Source organism: Apodemus sylvaticus, chromosome 4, assembly GCF_947179515.1.
Source record: "Apodemus sylvaticus chromosome 4, mApoSyl1.1, whole genome shotgun sequence".
Classification (NCBI taxonomy): Eukaryota; Metazoa; Chordata; class Mammalia; order Rodentia; family Muridae; genus Apodemus; species Apodemus sylvaticus.
The window spans coordinates 39,648,877-39,667,805 of record NC_067475.1 but is presented as its reverse complement, the minus strand read 5'-3'; the positions used below and the strand labels follow the sequence as shown (position 1 = coordinate 39,667,805).

At 44.6% G+C, this 18,929-nt stretch overlaps 1 protein-coding gene across 3 annotated transcripts in view; it reads right to left on the bottom strand.

The window, feature by feature from the left end:
* The window catches only part of Synpo2 (synaptopodin 2), a 155,884-nt gene that overhangs the window by 26,471 nt on the left and 110,484 nt on the right, over positions 1-18,929 (bottom strand). Inside the window, exons 2-4 of one of the 3 annotated variants that reach the window (XM_052179305.1) lie at positions 17,183-17,334; positions 12,783-13,576; positions 8,224-10,424 (exon numbers count right to left, since the gene is read on the bottom strand). In XM_052179305.1, coding sequence (XP_052035265.1) covers positions 8,224-10,424; positions 12,783-13,576; positions 17,183-17,334 — 3,147 coding nt within the window. The remainder of the gene's footprint in view (positions 1-8,223; positions 10,425-12,782; positions 13,577-17,182; positions 17,335-18,929) is intronic. The other 2 variants (XM_052179306.1, XM_052179307.1) reach the window with 2 other exon arrangements.

Here is an 18,929-nt window from a genome sequence, read left to right as displayed (position 1 = left end):
TGGAGTGGGTGGTTGTTGACAGCATTTATACATTTGAAATACACTGGAAGAAAAATGACCAAGGGTAAACCAATTCAAGACCCAGTTGCGGCTTTTTGGGTTTGGCTGTTTGGGGCCCAGTTATGTTTTGTCTTTGAATGTAACTAGATGTCACACATGGAGAGCTAAGCTATTTCTCTTTACTTATATTTGAAGCAAAAACTATCTGGTATCTGAACAAAACTTTCAAATCGAAGCTTGTTTTGGTTTGTGATTCTTTTTAAAGGTCGAGTCTTCTGAGCTCCGACTTCTGCTTCTGACTCATAAACATTCTCGAAGTACCAGAAAAATCCACAGAAATTCCCTGGGCGGTGGTGATGTCCCTCCCTGAGTGCCTCTGAGACTTGTGTTTATGCCTTCCCAGGCCCTGGACGCTTGCTCTGTGGAGACCTAGATTTCAGCCTGTTTTTGAAAAGCAACCATACCTCTCAGGCAAGATCAAGTACTGCAAAACAGGTCAGGTCATTGACCCTTTGTCCTCAGAGGGAGCTGCAGCCGGCCTGGGGACAGCAGGGAGCAGTGGATGAATGAGACAGTGGGTGTTATCAGAGCAGAAACACACAGTGAGACTATCTCAAAAACACAAGGGTGTGTGTGTGCTTCTGTGTGCTTACAGGGTATTTGCATCATCTCGGTTGATCCCACATGAAATTTACTGAAGAGGTGATTATCTTTTGATCATCCCAAATCAAATCATGTCCCTTTCTCCTCCCCAACATTAGGGGTAAGCACTGTACTATTGAGCAATACCCTGACTCCAAATCACAGCTTCTTTTTAATTTCCAAATTTGAGGGAATTTTTGTCACTTGGTGTTATTGTCATTAAATTTGAAGGTCTGCTTTCTTTCTCACAGGTCCCAGTTTTTTCTTTGTCCTCTATAGTCCTGGTAGCAATAAGCAGAGTCTGGTAACAGACAAGGCTACAAGGACTGGGAGTTTGAAGGATTCTGTCCAGCACACTTGCCTGGAATGTAAGGTGTGGTCTATGGTTGCTGGGAAGTATTTGACAGGAACAGTGCTAGCTAATTTTACAAACTTGACACAGGCTAGAGTCATCTGAGGTGATGGAGTCTCAGTTGAAAAAACAAAAACCTCTAGGAGACTGGGCTACTAGGAGTCTGTAGGGCATTTTCTTAATGAGTTATTGGTGGGGGAGTCCTGTCCAGTGTGGGTGGTGCCATCCCTGGGCTGGCGGTCCTGGGTTCTGTAAGAAATCAGGCTGAGCAAGCCATGAGGAGCAAGCCTGTCAGCAGCACCCCTCCACGGCCTCTGCATCAGCTCCTGCTCTGTTTGAGTTCCTGTCCTGACCTCCTTCTGTGATGGTCAAGAAGGTGGACGTGTAAGCCATATAAACCCTCTCCTCCCCAATGGTGTTTCATCACAGCAGTAATAAACCTAAGACAGGGATGGTTGTCTGTGTTGGGGGACTCTTCCAATGGGGCCTGCTTAGCAGGAAGGATTGATCCCTCCATGTTCATCCAGGGTGGCTGCTGCCTCAACTGGATTGGACGTGTCACCCTCACAGGTCCCAGTGATAACTACTTGTGTTCTTTGAAACACTGAAAACTAGTGAGTCTCGCAGTATTATTCTGCTTCACATTACAGTTAAGATGCCCAAAGTTATGCGTTTCAAAGTGACCCAAATTTGGTAACTATCCAATAGGAAATTTCTTTGAATTACCTAAAAGGGGGGAGGGGTGTGCATAAAGCCAAAGGATCGGTCTCTTTGTTTAGTCTGTATTTCTTCTTGTACACCCCCCACCCCTGCCCTGCATCACCAACCCCCTTTCTCAGGTTCTGTTGTGTTTTTATTTATTTTATTTTGTTCAGTTCAGGGCCTCACACATGCTAGGCAAGTGATCTACCACTGAGCCACATCTCTAGCCCAGACTCCATTTTCTAAATCACATCCCTTGCCTAGCCAGTGACTGTGACCATGTCACACAAGCTCCCTGTCAGAGCCATATTTTCTTCCCCCCACCAACTTACTTAGAGACTTATTTCCATTTCTGTCAAGCTACCACAGTATATAAATGTATGGCCTACTTTATGATGAAAGGGTCCTTCCTAAGCCCATTGTATCCAAAGACATTTATCCAGCACTGGCACTTCATGCCGAATTTGCTTGCCCAAGAGACAACTAGCGGGTCTACTGGAGTGAGAAGGCAGGGTAGAAACAATGCAGTCGTGTATGCAGAGTACAGGCTTGGCCAGCAGGTATATGCGTTAGCCTCGCCCACTATCCAAAGCTATAAGAAGTCTTTGGAACCCAAGAAAGAACAAAAACACCTCAGGGTCTGGCCGGGAGATCTAAATGATAGGCATTTTCCAAGAGTAGGCAGAGAGAAGGCAAGCTTTTCTTTTTTATTCCCCCTGTTTATCTTCCTATTTGACATGGTATTAACCCTTCTGAATTTCAGGTGCTCCATAAAATAGAAACCATCTTCCTTCTCAGGGTAAATCCAAGGGGTAAACATAGTGTGGCTGCTTAAGAAGGCAGAGCACACATTGAGTTATCCACAGCATGCTAGCTCACAGTGTACCACCCAGGGCAAAGCCTCTAGCCTTTGTGTCTTGGAATCCCATCTACAGTCTATAAATTGGGCACAAAAATGCTACCTCCATAAACTGGGCAACCAACCAAAAGGGCATTGTAGGAAAGATACTCAGCTGACTCCGGGTTAAAGTTTTTTGAAAAGTCAGTATTCTCATTCCAGCTTATGTAAACTCTCCACAGACTGCCTTGCCATATCGCACATGATCGATAAGCTAATTGTCCCTCCTTCCTTCTGCCTACACTCTAGTCCTCGGAGGCTTTGAAACTGTGTGAATGGGTGTCCCAGCTTCTGTCCCTAACCGACACCCTGATAGGGACTGCAAGTCTTCATTCAGGGTTGTCCAGTGTGTCAAAAATGCCATTCCCCCATCAAGAAGAACACAACACTGTACTCTTTGATGTCAACTTCCAAGAACATTTTCTGTCTTCCTACGAGGCGCATTTCCTTCTCATGCAGGGCCAGCTACTGTCCTTTGACTTTAAGCTGTTTCTCATGCACATGCCAGGAACCTTTCTTACAGAGCAGAGGCGGTGGGAACTGTGAGATCAGATCTCTGCAGGGTGCTTTGAACATTTCTGAGTGCTCCCATTGGCAGAGGCAGAAGGAGGGAAGTTGAAGGAGAGGTCTTGGGGGACTGTGCTTAGGGACTCTAAACTAGCATTTTGGCAGTGATAAACTACTCCAGATGTAGATAAACAGGTCAAGAAGGAGATAAACAAAGACCCCCCCCCCAATTGTACTCAGTTAGCTGCCAATTTTCTCTGACCAAATCAGTAACTTGAGAACTGTCTGACAGAATTGACTTCTTTCCTCACTGCAGTCTGGGTGATTGGACCTGGGAGCCTGCATCTGTGTGCCTGCCCGAGGACACCCCTAAGTCCAGATTTGACAATGGTAAGATTTAAATTCTCTTCATTCAACTGCCTCTGAGTGGCTCTTTGATTTCTGAGCGCCAGGTGGTGGCTAAGTGTGCACACATCACATGGACCCACACTTTAAACATTTTAGAAATTGACTTCCCTTGTCAAGGAAACAATTGCACGTCAGTGCTCCTGTCTCGGGGAATGGAAGCTCACAGGGTGCTGTCTGGTCATTCAGCACTTTGCCTACTGTTCGGGTCTTATGGGAATTTACTGGTCTGCTTTGTGGCTGGAAGCCAGCTCTGGTAGGAAGTCGAGAGAAGAATTTCAACTTGGTATTTTCCCAGAATATTTGTTGAGTCCCGCCAGCAGCTTTGAAGTGTTAACAAAAATCTTTGTGTTCCCCAGAGTCCAGTGATATAGCACATAAAACCAGCAAGGGCCAGTGTTTCTGGGAATATTGATGGTTGGAATTCACATACTTTTCTCATGAACACACACACAGAGTAAAACTTTTAAAAACAGACTCAACAACCCTGATTCAGGTGAATTGAGCGAGTTCTCCTTGCTTCCTTCCGAGCGCATGTGAAGAATTAGGCCTTTCAGAAAACAGTCACTTCTTCACGACCTTGATTTCAAATGCCCTTCCTGCCTGGCTGGTGGGGACTCCAGAGAGCACAGCTGACACAGAGGAGCTCCCCTTGGAATGTGGGTGCTTGTGGGCTCTGTACTAAGTGACTGAACTGACACCTGGGAAGTACTGAGTCTGGTGCTCAAAATGGGCTTGGCTGGCTGTGCTGGAGAGCTTTGTGCTTTCAGAGGTAGCAGGGACCATTAGCGTTCTTTCTCCCAGCGACTGCAAACAGGAGAGCAGCTTCATGTGCCAGTTCATTCCTTTAAAGGAGACCTGTCTTTAACACTGCAGATGTGACTCCTGATGCTCCAGTACAGGCTGTGGGATGATCTGCAGCTGTCCTACGCTGAGAGAAGCTGGCACTAACTAGAAGAGCCATTCTCAACCTGGGGCACCCGCGGACCCTTTCACAGGGGCTGCATATCAGATGCCATGCATATCAGATATTTACATTACAATTCATGACAGTAGGCAGAAGTCGAGCTATGAAGTAGCAACAGAATAATTTTATGGTTGGGAAGTCACCATACCATGAGGAACTGTATTAAAGAGTTGCAGCATCAGGGAGGTTGAGAACCTCTGCTCTAGAATAAAAGATGTCAGCTTATGTTACGTAACCATTAGCAACTTAGACATGTTTTCCCCCGGCTTACCATCAGTGTCTTCTTGTGCCTATTGAATGGGATTGTTGATGCGTGGTATTGTCAACAATCACTGTAAATAATAGCAGTTTACAATTCAAGAGAGATCATCCAAATGTGCATTATGAAACATAGCTCTAAAACTGTGACAGTGGATAGTCTAAATACGTACACTGTGCCTTATCCGCTCTCAAAACAGAACCTGTTTATTATGGAAGTATTAGAGATAGACTAGTGAGTGTTCTTAGGCCATGGTGTCAATGTAGCTTCTCCAAAAATCGGGGGGGGGGGGGGGGGGGGAGAGCGGGACTTACATACTTGAATTTACATACTACCTGCCTGCCTCCTGGAATCTTCATATTGTGCACCCACAGTACCTTGTTCCTGCTGGGAAGAGAGGCTTGAGCCATTGTAAAGGAGACCCTCTCAGAAGGAGAATTTAGCACAGTTGTTTCAGCCAGTATGTAGCTGGGATTACCTCAGTGGATAAAACACGCAGTGGATCCCTCTGGGTACAGTCCTTCAGGCACTCAATACAAGGCGCCCTCAGGGATTCATCATCGCTGTTGTTGACAACAAACATCAACTTCATGAATTAAAAAGGTCAAGGGAAGAGACAAAGGGCAAGCAGAACCAAGCGAGAGAAAAGAAAAAGGAAGGAAGGAAGGAAGGAAGGAAGGAAGGAAGGAAGGAAGGAAGGAAGGAAGGAAGGAAGGAAGGAAGGAACTGCTTTTTGTAGACTCCCCAGCCAACCAACTACCCCAACAACCTTCGCCTAAAGCAAATCGGATTCAGGCTTAAAAGTGGATGGAGCAGCAGTTAGAACCAAAGTCCTAACCTCCCACCAGCCACACTGCCATCCCTGCTGTAAGGCCGACTGAGGGGTGGTGCATGCAGTTCTTGCAAGAGCGAAGCCCATCGGCCTCAGGGAGTTGGCTCAATCTTTCTTTCCCTGCTTAGTCCCTCAGAGAACTCTATCTAGTTTCTACCCATGAACCCTGTAGTCCTGGATGAGGCTCTGCTACCTTCTAGTAAAAACTGTAGACACTGTGTCTGTTTGCTTGACATCCCTTAGAGATTTTTCTAGAACAACAAACAGTCCCTAGATAACAAGATGGCATAGTTGTATTAGCCATGTCTTTAGTTGTGAATGCAAATAGTGCCTCTGCTAATACTACCTGACCACAGGCAACAGACTAAGGACACTCCTCACTGCTGCATGCCTTAAGCCACTGCATAGCTGGGGGTGCTTCTGAGTCACTAATAATAAGGATACTTTTGAACTAATGTTTTCAAAATAACTACCTGGGTGGCAGAGCATCATATAAGTTCTATGCCTTTCTTCTAACTTATGCTATGTTAAAAATGCAAAGTTATGCCACACCACAGTGGTGCACACCTTGAATCCCAGTACTTGGGAGGCAGATGTAGGTGGGTCTCTGAGTTGAAAGCCAGCCTGGTCTACAGAGTGAGTGCTGGGATAGCCAGGGCTATACAGAGAAACCCTGTTTCAAAAAACAAAACAAATCAAAATGAAAGAAAAAAAACCCAAATCAAAAATCAAACAAACAAAAAAACAAACAAAGCAAAGTTATAAGAAAAAAATACCCTTTTTCTTGTCTCATATGAAGAAAGAATCTTTGGTTATTTCATAACTAACACACACACACACACACATGACATTTAACAAACTGCCTATGCAGGCAGTGAATGACACAAGTATTATTGTATAAGGGACTGGTTGCCCCTGTGTCCTACAAGAATCTTCCTAATTGATTTCCATAAAGGCAAATAGAGACAAAATCACTCCCTGTGTTTGTCTCTCCACCAAATGCAATGGGGAGGGTTATAGAGAGAAAAGCAGCACAGTCCGTCCCATTGCTCTGCAGCTGACCCATCTCTTACTATGTTTTAGAAATACCTAAAACTGACAATTTCACAGTGGATGCTCCCCAAAAGAGGAAAGGGAAATTCAGATGCTCTAAGAGAAATATTAGAGAAACAATTAAGATCAGAGCAAAGTCGTACACGAAGCCTTTAAAAAACACATACAATGAGCAGATAAAGAAGAACGTAATATTTTAATAGGATAGTGGAATACAGCAGCAAGGCATTGGCAGCAGAAGACAGGAACGCAGATATCTTGAGACTGAAATGGTGCTGTGCGCCCTCAAACCAGCAGAGTCTTTACACGAAGTCTCTAGACATGGCCTGTGCAAAGCGGGCTTCCCCTGGAGCTGTGGTGATTCTTTGCGCTTCCCTCCACTAACTCACATGGAATATTTTCCATGGTTGGTTACACTCAGACTTAAAATAGATATGAGAAAGGTCTTCAGGTCTGCCATCAGTAACATTACTAACCTCATGGCCAGCTGGACCACAGCACGGTGTGTAACCAATCCAAATTTACAAGGTAACCTTCTTCAAACTATGCTGGTTCATCAAATAGAAACAAGAAAATAAAGGTGCAAGAATAGAATTGCAAGGGACAGTGGAGGAAGCAGTGAAGAGAAAATTGAACACCAGAAAAAAAAAATCTGGGAGGTCACCCAGAGAGGCTCTCAATGGTTCTTGTTCTGTCTGCACGCACTGGCTCCTGCGGTCATTAACCCGTCTGCCTGGACTAGATGGCTTCTCTCTCGTGCTACTTTGTGTCCATTCTCCTTTGGATGTAGCTCCATTCTACTGAGCTACCCTTTGCCTCACGGCTTTCACCGGTAATGGGAGGAGATGCACTCAACAGTTCCTTAAGAAACCACAGAGAATCCATGTCTAAAGATAACAAGATTTCTCTCCCGATGCTAATTACTTCAAATGTGTCTTCTGAAGTAAGCCAGTGTATGTGAGGACATCTAGTAAAGGGTCCAATACAGGGTAAGTGCGCTGTGCCTAAGATCCTCCTTACAACCTATTGCTAAGCTACATAAACCCCAAGTCTCAGAGTCCCTTCTCGGTGGCAGCAAACAGGGGTCTCACATGACTGAGCAGAGCCATTTCTGCCCTTGAGAGATTTTCTATTTCCTTAATACCAAAAATAGAACTGGAGAAAGACTTGAAGGGGATCCCAGTCGTCGTGTTATATTTTTCACGCATTCACCCTTCACTATGGGAGCACAGCTGGTATATTACATAAAGGCTGTGTCCCCAAGCTTGGTCACACTGATCACTGTCTTATGGCTAAAGCACAAATCCTAAGTATCCTGCTTACTTAATGTATCTGCACATGCCTATTTTGATATCACAGATACTTTGAAGTGTGCAAAGAAAATAAATATATTATTTTAAGTCAAACTGAGTTGGGGTTTTGACCCAAAAACATATTATTATGCTTCTTGGACCCAGATTGGGAGGTAAATATATCTGAAATTAAGTAAGGTGAGGATCTGCTAAGCATTCTTGGGGACTCAACACTGCAAACGATTCATTTCAAGCAAAGTGGACACTCAACTTCAGCTACAAGATCACTCTTCCACAACTGACGGTTTCCACACCTGAACTGTGACCCCACTTTTCTTGGCTGAGAACTTCGGCCTTGGAGCCACAAAATAGGACGTGGAGGTCGATTCTTGCTTTGGAGAGGTGGGAACACTCACAGGCACCGGGGATGCGCTGACTGGGGAGGTGGCCTCCGCGAAGAAGTTAGGCTGAGAGGTATAGGCCGGGACCGAGTACACGGAAGAAGCCTGCGCATTTATGGGAGAGCCAACATCCGCCTGCCGGGGAGGGAGGGCTTGCTTCATGGCCAGGCCTGTACTGACCTTGACCGTTGACTTTTGAGGGAGGCCATCCTTTGAATCCGGGGGTTGAAAGGTAAACAAAGATGCATTGAGCTGATACGGTTGGTGCTTCATCACATCTAAAGTGTTAAGAGGCTTCTTGCCCTTTTTCTTGCTCGTTTTGGAGGCCTGGGCACCTGGAGGCTGAGACTTGATAGCAGCCAGTGGGTAAGAGGGGGAATGGATAGGATTGTAGGCCATAGGAGGGGGTGCTCGGACGTTAGAAGAGTACTTCCAACTGGCGGGCAGGGATGGAGTGGGAGACTGGGCCCGAGCTGCGTGGGCCTGCACTGTGTCGGAATCTACCACATACTTCTCCATCCTAGACTGCCTTTTAGCGAAGAGTTGGGCGCCTTTCCCACTCATTCCGGGAAGCTCATTGGATGGTCCTCCTGCACCAGCAGGAGCAGCATTTACTAACGGTGTGGGAGCTGATGGCTTGGGTATGTAGTTATGACTGACCACTGTTGCTTGGGGACCTTTGAAAGGACCAGCCAGGTTCAGTGCACTTGCGGGCCGGCCAGGAGGGACGGTAGGCTGGGCTATTTTGATGGAGGACACAGCAGTAACCTGTGGTGGGTTCGGTGGATTTGATGTGGAGAAGGCAGGACGCTGGGCTGGAGCTACTCCTGGAGACCAGACTGGAGAAACTGGGGCTACTGGTTGGGAGGAAGAGGAGGACCTGACTGCAGGCTTTGGAGCGACAGGAGGCGGGGTCTTTTGTTTGGCAGAACTCTGCATGAAGTTACAAGCCTCGGCGCCTAAACTGAGGTAGTCTTCTTCCGGCCCAGAGTCCCCTCCAGTGCCTCGCTTGCCTTCTGCATTTTGAAGAAGTGACAGGAGTTCGGGGTTGGGGTTCACTTTGGTTTCTTTGAAAGTAAACATGGGTTTTGACGAGCCTCGTCTTTTGGCTTCCTGCAGGATTCCCGTTCTTTTGGCCGGCACTGCGATCCTCTCGTCGCGGGAAGCAATCTGCTCGGATGAATCATAGAAAGCTGGTTGTGACCACGGTGCAGGCTGGGGCCATGGAGGGGGCTGTGCTGGGCCAGCAACTGGGCTTGATATCCCCCTGGCGAAGGCTTCCGGTGGAGGCGAGACCGCAGAGTATGGTGGCGGTGCAGGGAAGTCAGAGATGGGACTTGTCACACTCCGAGTTGGGGAGAACGGTGCTGCTGCGGGTTGGTTCATAGATCCCAGGAAGGGCTTGGCGGTTCTGTTCGTAGGGACCGTCCTCTGGGTCCCGGCTGTCTCCGACATTCCACTGAAGCCATTGTGTTGTGGCACACTGGCAAGACTACGTCCCATCTGGAAGGAGCTTTCGCTCAGAGAGCTCTGCATCCTTACCGATTCTTCTTTTCTTTGATAAGAAGAAGTCATGGTTCTCAGACCGTCAGTCTGCAGAGCATCTGGCCCTCCGCCCGCCATCTCGCCCGTCTTCTCCTCTTCATTTTGGGCTGTGAACTGTTCCATCCTCTCTCTCCTCTTGGCAAACATGAGCGCTCCCTTGCCTGTGGTGTCTGGCAACATCTCCATCTTGTCTCCTCGGTTCAGTCTCTTCTCAATGTCCACCAGTCCAGAATCCCAATCAAAGTTCACGACTTGGGTGCCGTCGTCAATGTCAGACAGTAACTCTTCATCCACTTCCGACTCACTGGTTCCAAGAAACGCAACACTGTCACTTATCTCGTCCTTGTCAGCTGCTTCCTGGTCCTCCTCCTCCTCCTCCTCTCGCTCAAGCTCGCCAGTCCCGTAACTGACTAGGGTGTACTTCCGGGCCCTCCGCCTCCGCTTCTTAAACATCAACACCCCCTTGGAGTTTGGGTTGGGAGCATCGGTTAGGAGGAGGGCGATGCTTTTGCATTTAGACTTTGCTTCTTTTACTTGCTTTTCAGATAGACTTTCACTCCTCCGGAGCCCTAGGGAAAGTACACACATTGTACTGAATTGATGAATGCAAGGCAAAGAATACACAGAAATCGATTGGGAAAATAAATAATGAATATATAAAGACATATTATAATTGGGTACTGAAATTTGAAGCGATCTCATTTATTTTTTTCATCCAGCCTTCCTGGCCCTCCCCTTCTCCCCCCTGCCCTCGTGTGTTCTGGGAGTGCACATGACCTAACACTGTACTTTTTATTTCAAATTTGCACTTAGATAATAGTGCTGTATAGCACAGAACAACATCTCGTCCTATTTACTCCTAGTGACACAGCTTTAGATGTGCTGGCTTAGAGCATAGATCACCCTCCCCTACACACCTCCAGATTCTTAAGCTTTAATAAAAATAGGATTGGAACTGCCAGTTAATAAGCTATGATTGTATTAAAAAGAAAATACTTTGGAACATAATACATTTTTAAAACAAGATGTCCTTTGTCCTGCCATATTTAAATATGAAATGTTAAAACTGAGTATTTCAATGCAATTAAATATTTAAGTTTCTTCTTTTTTACTTTGACATCCACCTTAAATCTTTCCACTGAGCTACTGAATTAGTATGAACTCATAATACTGAATATCTGACAGTACCGAGTTAATAATTAGTTGTATTTCAGAGTATTAGAACATTGTGAAAGTCTAAGGTTGGACACTATCTACACAACTCTGCAAATTAACAGACTCTTTCAACTATAATCCTGCTTAAGTTTCAGAAAGAATAAATGGAAACCTTGGGAAAATTTAAAAATTATATGACTTGAGGTCTTTTAAACTAACATTGAAACTGATGTAGTGAATTGCGGCATTACAAAAAGAACTTGGCAGTTTTAAAATGGCAGAAGTTTATATTTTCATTTTATTATAAAAAGCAAATTAATGTTAAGTTAATGTACAGAATCAACTAATTTAGTCACTTTAATATGATCCACAAATAAAATTTTATCATGTCCTAAGTTAAAGGAATATATCAGAAAAAAAATAGATATTTCATGATTGAAAGTAGTTCTTGATGTTAAAAGTCAGACTTGGATAATTCAACAACAACAACAAAAAGATTAAAATGAGTGTAAATAATTTTAGAGAAACCATACTGATATTTATCTGGTGATAAAATTTTGTGCAGACAAAACAGTCGAAAATCTGGCCACTCTTAAATATGATTCTTTTTTGACTAGTGATGTTACTGCTTGCTATTAAACTGACAGTGACAACTGCACAGTTGTCTGCTCACGGCCACCATGTGAAATATGCACATGCCGTCATAATACTCAGGTTTAATATGCTATATATGTGAGGGTGCCTAAAGCAGGAGTGGCTCCCAGCACTTGCCAACAGAGCTACAAATGGCTGTGCTAAAAATACGCACCCAAAGGACAACGGGGGCTAGAAGGCCAATGTGCTACCCAGAGTACTCAAGCTCGCAGCTATCAGGTACTAGTCTGCCCGCTCGTGCATCCTCAGAGGAAACGCTAACATTTGTAAAATAGAGAAAAAAAAACAGTGTCTGTGAACGAAAAAAAAAAAATAATGGCACTTAAGCTGCAGCTCTGGACCTCATTCTGTTTGTGGCCTTAGTTCTCCAGATAAGGGAAAACGCCAGCAGAGGCCTTGCACTAAGCACATTTCCTAGGGGAGAAGCGGAGCTGCCGGGCTGCCTGGCTGCGGGGCTGCCGGCACGTGGCCCTGGAGACTGGAGTCTGGAAGGTGGTGAGCGCTGCCACCTAGCGAGGCTTACACAACACCAAGCATCGTGTAACTGCTGGATCGTGTAACTGCTGGGCGTCACACTTGCCCTTGTCTGTCAAACACTTCTGCAAGCATCATCAAGCCGCCGAATGGCTTTTTTTTTTTTTCCAAAATGAAGCTCTGCTTTTAATATCAGCGTGGAAACCCTGTCAAAGGCCCCTCAGGGGGGTGAATTGGTTTTCTCATTTAAACTGAGTCCACACGCTTAAAATACTCTGAAAAGTATTTTAACACAAAATGCCATAACATTCTTCAAAAAATAAAAGAAGCATGTTTTATATTTCCTTAACAGTCCCTGCATCTTTGGGGGGGGGGATAAAATGAAGTTGATAAAAGACATGGAGGCATAAAATAAAGTTTATGAAAAGCATTTAAGTCTAATAAGAAGTTCAAGTTACTGCTTCTGATTTAAAAACTGGTATTCTCCACACTATTTATATTTATTATTTTGTGCATTAAATAAACATTAAAGCTAGTAAAAGGATGAGAAATTTCTCTTTTAAAAAATTCACACAGTCCAGCTAGTAAAACACACTAAAATCCCTACTCCCCTGACACCCGCCCCAAGCCGTGGCAGGACTTACGGGCATGTCGCGCTCTGTGCTTGTGTGGTCTGCTGTGATCCTTTCCTGAGCGTTGATCTTCTCCCGGCTCGGTGCCTTCTGATGAGACCGCAAAGGAGACCAGAGAAGGAGGCGCTTCTGACCGCCCTCCTTCCACGGGAGAAGCCACACACCCCCTTCCTGTCTGCAGCCTGCACTCTTCAGCCCTCAGCCTGTCAGAGCACTCTAGAATCACTTCCACCTGGGGCAGCCCTGCGCCTCCTGGGTCTCCTCCCTGGGTGGCTCTCAACTCTCGGCCACTGGAGGTCTGGACTGTTGTGGTGGACGTCAGAGACGTGTCTGCTTTCTCAGGAGCAGAGATCGAATTTATGTGGACTGTTCTCTCGGGCTGGGAGCTCCAGTCTGGGTCTGGAGACTTGAAGTTTTCATTTCCCTGGAGAGTCACTATAGGGCCACTGGTGCATTGACGGCTTTCCTTTGAGAGGGACAGCTGTAGCTCAACCACATGGCCTGGCTGGCCTGCTTCTGCCTTTTTCCTTAAGATGACCTCTTCTACCAAGTGTCCTTCTTGGGAGCTAAGTATCTGGGGAACCTGTTCTTCTTTTGTACATTCGGCATAACCCCAGGCATTTCCTTGGTCCTCAGTTAGGGGAAGTTTAGTCTGGACTGGAGCAAGAAAGAAGTCTTGGCTCTGGGTCTTGGTGGCTTGGTGAATCTGCAGGGTGGTACTTTCCATGGGCCCCTCATGTGTAAGATGCTGATGGTTTGTATTTTCTGTTTCAGAATCCAAAGTCTCACTTGTTCCACTAGAGGGTCTGCACACAAAAATAATTCCAAACAGTTAGTCAGCGTGTGTCCCCCCCCCCCCCGCCAAAGAATTTCCCCAACGTATTTGATGTCTCATGGAAGATAAAATAAAAATTCCCCCCCCCCAATAACTTCAACATATTAGAAAACAGAACTTGCTGGAGCATTACAGGGCTGCTGAAGAGCTCAGAGGTAAGATTGTCTTTCTTTCAAGTATAAGAAAAATGCTTACGAAAAGCTTTGAAATCTGAACGCATCTTAAATCCAGCCTTGATTGTAAAAGGCACAGGGTATAGCTATGTGTGCCCCTTATTTGAAATTGTTTTTTTTCCCAACAAACTATGATTGCTATAGATGACCAGGAACTTCAGTGTCCTGTGATGTAGATATTATTGAGCCTTGTAGACACATTCAGAGCTTCAGATCAACCAAAATACAATTTTTAGACTTGGTATATTCTTTAAAAAAATGAAACAGAAGCCTATTTCTAAGCACTGAGGGGCAGAGTGGACCCCAGACTGTGCAAAGAGTAACTTGGTGCAGTGGGACCGCAGCCTGGGCAAAGATGCATCGGTTCTATGCTGAGGAGACTTGCTAAGCCATGAGGTATTACCCTGTGAGACAGCTTTCCTTCTACGTGTGCTTGCCACAAGCAGAGCTGTCTCTGGAGAGCCTTTGTTCTTTATCTCTGCTAAGGAGACCAGAGCTATTGTTCCTCAGTCTCCTCTGAGGCAAACCTACCCAGCTCACATCTGGGTTTGCATCTTTTTTTATTATTATTATTTTATATTTTCTTTTTTTATTTTCTATATTCTTTGTTTACATTCCAAATGCTTTTCCCCTTTCCCGGTTCCCCCCTCTCCATATGTCCCATAAGCCCTCTTCTCTCCACCCATTCCCCAATCACCCCCCTCCCATTTCTCTGTCCTGATACTCCCCTACAATGTTGGATCAAGATAAGTGGATATTAATTAGCCCAGAAGCTCTGAATACTCAAGACACAATTAGCATATCAAATGATTCCCATGAAGAAGAAAGGAAAGGGTCCTGGTCCAGGTTTACATCTTTGGGTTTGTTGATAAGTAATATCAGTTCAGGAGTCAAATAATTTCTTTCTAAATCTCCCAAGCTGTAAGTCTATGAGAAAAGTGTCATTCACAGAACAGCTGTAGGCCATGCCTTCATCTCCCATGCTTGTAAATATTTAAAACAGCACCAATAGCTCTCTCTCCCCTTCTTGCTCCCTTGGAATGGATCCTAACTAGTGCAGGGATCGTCCACTCAAAGGTGGACGCTCTTACTTCTCTTCTACTCGAAGGAATTTACTCTAGAATTATGTGCAAGTGGAATTTCAGGCCAATACACAATATGTTTACCTCTAACTGTGATTTTGACTGCATTTGGAAGAACCTGACAAAAATCAAACCAGTTGTTGCTTTTGTAAGTCAGCTGAAAAGCTTCTTAACAATATGCTATTGAAAAATGATACTTTTTAAACAATGTTGTTAGCAGATCAGGCTATTTTTCATTTTACTCTTTTGAGACAGGGTCTTACACTGTAGACTGAGCTGTACCCCAGGCTTCAAGTCATGAAGATCCTCCTGTCTGTGGATTATAGGCATGTGTTTGCCTATAGTGTTAGGATTATAGGCATGAGTTTGCAGATCCAGGTACTTCAATCTTATGTAGGAAATGATAAATAGTTCCATTTAACTAAATTTGGGAGTGCCAAAGCCAAGATGTTTTATGTAGCAGACTTCAAGATAAGGATAGCTGAAATAACTTTTAATTAGTTTATTCATCAATTATGCTTCTGAGAAGGGAGTAGCTTCAATTGATTCTAATCTTATAGATTGGGATATAGGCAAGTAGGCCTAGTGCTAATATTTCTTGGGAGAAGAAATGAAATGGAAACATATGGATAAAAATGATAAAGACCTGAGGGGGAGATACACACACACACACACACACACACACACACACACACACGGGCACTCAGTCTTGCAATGTGGACAATTAGAAATTCATTTGCTTATGATTTCTTGTGATTTTAATACAAATCTAAGGCAATGAAGATTTGGTATTAAAAGGCAGGGCTGCATTTTGTTTTAAAATAGAGCTTGTCAGCCCTCTGAAACGCTGGTCCTCTGAAGATAGTTGACTGGGATAGGACTGAGGAATCCTAGCTTTAGAAACATGGTCAGATGTCCACAGGGATGTTACTCTATGGCTTGGAGACCGCATATTTCATATGAATCCTGTTGATTATCTATTTCTTTTTTAAAATGTTGATTGATTGATTTTATTTTTTTATATGTGTGTAAGTGTTTTGCCTGCCTGTACCACATTCATGCCTGGAGACCCTGGAACTCAGAAGAGAGCATCAGGTCCCCTAAGACTGGCATGCCAGACAGTTTTGAGCACAGTGTCGGTACTGAGAACCGAATTCATGTCTCTGCAAGAGCAACAGGTGCTCTGAATTACTGTTCCCTCTCTCCAGCCCAATTAACTATATCTTAGAAATTTAAAATACTTAAGAGAAAGACAAAACAAAACGTGAGTAGCGCTATTCAGAGCAGCAGAGATCAAGTCTATTTGTTTCTAAAATGGGGTAGGTACCTAAATTGGAGCTTTAACCCAAATTGTTTTCTCCTGTGATAATATCATAATGGAAACTGGAACCAGAAGAACATGTCCCAGAGAAGTGTGTGTTCCAGAGTAAGTGGCCTCATTAAGTCAGTAAAGACAAGAAGAGAGAACAAAGTAGAAAAGATTGAGCCCCTCTTTACAGGGGGGGACCCCGGAACACTGCGAATGTTCAGAAGTCTTGCACAGAATGGGGGCAAATGTGTACTCCCTAGCAACATTCCTCCCCCCAGTTTTTGTTTTGTTTCTGTTTGTTTGGTTTTTAAATAGTATCTTTTTTACTGGGTACTTTTTAAAAGCAACGGGTAACATTATAAATATGTGGAATCCTAAGAGCTTGAAAGCAAATATTTATATACAATGAACAATATTTATATACAGTGAGCATGCACTCCTACAGACACTGCACACATGTGGACTCATGTACCACACAGGGGTGAGGGGCCTTCTACACTGTAAACAACGCCTTGACAGCACCAAGTCTTTATCTAGCCTGCTACTCCTTTCCCAAATACGGTTTTCTTGGCAGTCCAGACCAGAGAAAATGTACTTATAAGCTTTTTGTGCCGCACCCCTGAAGGCCTCATCTTTGTATGAAAAATGACTATATCAGCCAACTATTTAATATTCAATCATTTTCAATTCATCTTTGGATCTAATAATTATAATACTGAACTTACAGAAACTCCTCACCTTGGAAAAGGTCTGCTATGGTTAATACACTGAAAATGTGGTCTAAAATATCTAAATTTTTCAACAAAATAACTGGAACAAAGATTTTCAGGTTAATTCTCAACTAGCCAGAAAGCCCCACTGAATATTTTCAATCACTGTGGTGATCTGTGTCCCTGTCCTGAATTTCTACACAGCACTCCCAATTTCCTCATAACTATCTATATGCACAGACCCTAGAATCATTCCCACTCAACTTCAAGAAGCAAATAACTCTTCCAACAATTTTGCCTTACCTTTTAACAAGCAAGTGGAGAGAGTCCGTGATGCTTTCCATGAGCTTGATGACTTCAGGGTAAGTAAGGTCTGCACAAGGGTTCCCGTTGATGGATACCACTTCATCCCCCTCACACAGCCCAGAGCCTGATGCCTTGCTCTGACTTCGAATCTGAGGAGGAGGGAAAAAAAAAAAAAACAGAGACAATAGAATCACATAACTGGTGGAAACTATGCCACCTTCTCAAAGGGAGAAGGCCTGGAGATCTTGAAATTATAAATCCAACCCTGGCTTCACGCGCGCGCGCGCGCACACACACACACACACACACACACACACACATGCACGAGTGTGCACAGATAAGACACATATACACATGCATGCACAGACGTACACACAAGCAATTTATGACCTCACCTTGGAAAAGGTGAGGAGTTTCTGCAAGTTCAGTATTGTAATTATTAGATCCAAAGATGAATTGAAAAATGCTGTTTGAAGTAACAGCATTTACTTCAAAATATTGTAAGGAAACAGGAAATGGGCAAACCAAACCACAGTGAAGGAGCCAGAATTAAAAACAAAATAAAGAATGGGGAAGAGGGGCAAGATGTCTCTGTGGCTGCAGGAAGTGGCCTCAGCAGCTTGGAGTGCGGCCTGCAGGAAGTGGATGTTGGAGGTAGCTCATGAAATGCCGAAAGCCCTTCTACCCAAGGAGCGTGTGTGACTAGGGCATTAAGGAATAAGTCCCAGGAAGAAATCTTTGATTAAAATGAACTGTTCTGCCAGGCACGGTGACACATGTGCTTCAGTCAGTTTTTGTCTACTTAGATTGCTCCAGGTCGGTTAGTACTACCTAGATAGACCCTGTTTCAAAACAACAGTCAACCAACCAACCAGACAGGCAGACAAAACAAAAAACCAGTTGGGACATGGAATTATGGGCACATTTTAGAATAAAAAAGACAAAATGGTGATAATTAGAAATAACAACAACAACAACAACAACAAAAAGTAAAAACAGCTCTGGATATAAAGCCTGCCACCAAATGTAAGAGAAGTCCAAGTGAGAACAAACAGAGAAGGGTTCGGATCATTAGTGAAATGACAGAGGAGTCCCGTTAGCTCCGCGGATGCTGGGGACAGCATCCTGTGTAACTGTGACCCTGCTGAAATGCTTTATTATTAACCGTGGCCTACCCTTCCAGGGCATTTTTCTAGCTCCCTCGTGCAGTGGCCCTGGAGACACATAGGCCAGACTCCCTTACATTCTGGCTCTTGGTGGTCAGGGTTGGTCTAGAGAAAATGCTAGCAGGAGTTCAAAGAGCGTGGGGAACAAGAAGTAAGGTCTTCCGGCCTCCCTCTGGGTCTGCTGGACTTTGATTTGGCAATGGCTCTGCCCTTTGGTCTGGATAGTTCTAATTCCTGTCAGTCTGTTCCCTGGCCCTAACTTTTGCTGTGTTCCGACACCAGGCACCTCCAGCTTGAGTCTTTAGGCCGACGGGTGTCCAGGCCGCAGAGTGTTCTGTACCCTTCACGGCCCAATCTCAGTCAGAGGTTCCCTTTCTCAACAAGAAAACATCAGAGTTTCAAGCAGCTTTATGAGCTTGCAGAGCAAGCTGAAGAGCTGATTCCTAGAAGACAAGTCCCCGACGTTACAGGGTTGTCTACCGTTCGAGCATGCGTTGCTCATCGGGAAAACGTGCAGTTCATCACGGCGTTGATGGCTGTCAAGTGGAGCTTTTACTGGAGTCTGAGTGAGCAGAAGC